General features: G+C 54.2%; 1 gene segment (V, D, J or C); it reads left to right on the top strand.

Annotated features, from left to right (window-relative positions):
• The first annotated feature begins 777 nt into the window (after positions 1-777).
• On the top strand, positions 778-1,420 carry LOC115642236. The segment is given in 2 exon segments: positions 778-884; positions 978-1,420. Coding segments are annotated over 2 exon segments (489 nt in total).
• The last annotated feature ends 794 nt before the right edge of the window (positions 1,421-2,214 follow it).

Here is a 2,214-nt window from a genome sequence, read left to right as displayed (position 1 = left end):
TTCTCTCGCTTTACACATGGACCGGCTGTGTCCAATGGCCAGTGTGCCCCGTATTGGGGACCCATATTGCTGCACCTCTCGGGAGGTGCTGACTGCCCAACTTCTCAACATCAAACTCAGGGACACTAAATAACGAGTCCCCTTTAACCAGCTTATCCTGTGTGCACAGTAGGAAAATCGGTGTTGCAATGACAGGCCCCAGCATTGTATGCTGAGGGTGATACATGAATTTACCAGGGCTTGATCAAGTATCAGGCACCGTGCAAAAGACACAGTCACACAGCCCTTGCTAGACGCTCTAGTTCGTCACTCTCCTCCGTGAGCTCTGGGCTGGGATCTGGAGCCCACTCACAGTTGAATCCCCCAGTCCCTTATGAAAAGAGGAAGGTGCAAATGCGGCTACTCATCTCCCCTGCTCTAAACCCCTCAATCCCCAGACCTGCAGGTCTCACACTGAGAAGCCGCAGTCGCTGGGTTCAAGCTGTGACGTAGTTATTTACCCTTTCCCCAAATACACAAACCAGGGGTCACCAGATGAAATTAATAGGGGTTTGAAAATGTCAGGAGGATCCCAGCGCTCTGTGCCTGGCACTGCACAGACACAGGACGGGACAATCTGGCTCCTGCACCCAAAGCCCTAGGGCGAGTCACTCAGATCACTGGCAGCAGAAGTGTGTGTCTCTTATAAAGCGGGGACATGCAAATGAGGGAGACACTTTCCTGTTTAAATCTGAGCCTCCGTCTGCCCAGGCTGCACCCGGAGACACAATCCACAGCCCCTGGTTCTGTGCAGTGACCAGCCAGTCCCTGAGAACTTTCCCCTCCAGCACCAGGGAAAATGGGATTTTTGCTTCTGTTCATTTTCGCTGTAGCCGCTTTGGAAGGTATTTTCCTCCTCTGAATAACTGGCAGAGTTAGAAGAATATTGTGTTACCGCTGTTTTTATACCGATATTAATGGCCTGTCTCTATCCCCAGGTGTCCGGTCCCAGGTGCAGCTGGTGGAGTCCGGAGGGGATGTGAAAAAGCCCGGAGACTCTCTCCGCCTCTCCTGCAAAGCCTCCGGGTTCACCTTCAGCGATTACTACATGCACTGGGTCCGCCAGGCTCCAGGGAAGGGACTGGAATGGGTCGCTGCTATAAGCACGGGTGGGAGTAGTACATATTACCCTGATTCAGTGAAAGGCCGATTCACCATCTCCAGGGATGATCCCAAGAGTGAGCTGTATCTGCAACTGACCGGCCTGAAGCCCGAGGACACCGCCCGCTATTACTGTGCGAGAGACACAGTGACACGAAACCGGTTTGTGACCCTACAAAAACCCAGGCTGCGGAACCGCCCTTCTCCCGGCAGCCGCGCGGGGGCAGCAGTGACACACACCCCGCTCCGGGCTCACACAGGAGACCCGGCACCCGGGTGAATGTAACACAAACCTCCCGGCAGTTTTAACCCTTCCGTTCCCGGGCAACGTGTCTCCCCTTCCTGCCCGGAGCCCCGCTGGGTGCAGAGATCCCCTCGCTTCACCTGTGAACCCCAGTCCGGAGTGAGTCCTGTTCTGAGTCGCTCTCCCCTCACAGACCTGGCATGTTGGCTCCCCCGGGGGCCCGTCTCTGTGATAGGGTACGTCTACGCTACGGGATAAATTTGATTTAATATAAACCGGTTTTATAAACCAGATATTATAAAATCGATTGCGTGCGGCCACACTAGGTACATTAATTTGGTGGTGTGCATCCATGGTCCGAGGCTAGTGTCGGTTTCTAGAGCATTGCACTGTGGGTAGCTGTCCCGTAGCTATCCCATAGTTCCCACAGTCTCCCCCGCCCCTTGGAATTCTGGGTTGAGATCCCAGTGCCTGATGGGCAAAAATAATTGTCGCGGGTGGTTCTGGGTACAGCCTCACCCCTCCCTAAGTGAAAGCAGCAGACAACTGTTTCACGCCTTTTTTCCTGGGTGAACTGTGCAAAACCCATAACACAGCAAGCATGGACCCTGCTCAGATCAACATCGCGATCGTGAATGTTGTAAACACCTCGCACATTCTCATGCTGCCTATGGTGAACCATGAACTGCAAAGCCAGGCGAGGAGGAGGAGGCAGCTACGGCAGCGCGGCGACGAGAGTGATGAGGACATGGACACTGAATTCTCCTTAACCGCAGGCCCTGCGCTTTGGAGCTTCTGCTGGTAATGGGGCAGGTTCTAGCCACTGAATG

The sequence above is a fragment of the Gopherus evgoodei genome, unplaced genomic scaffold (assembly GCF_007399415.2).
Source record: "Gopherus evgoodei ecotype Sinaloan lineage unplaced genomic scaffold, rGopEvg1_v1.p scaffold_39_arrow_ctg1, whole genome shotgun sequence".
Lineage (NCBI taxonomy): Eukaryota > Metazoa > Chordata > Testudines > Testudinidae > Gopherus > Gopherus evgoodei.
The sequence above is the reverse complement of the archived record's forward strand: the minus strand, read 5'-3'. Positions and strand labels throughout refer to the sequence as shown.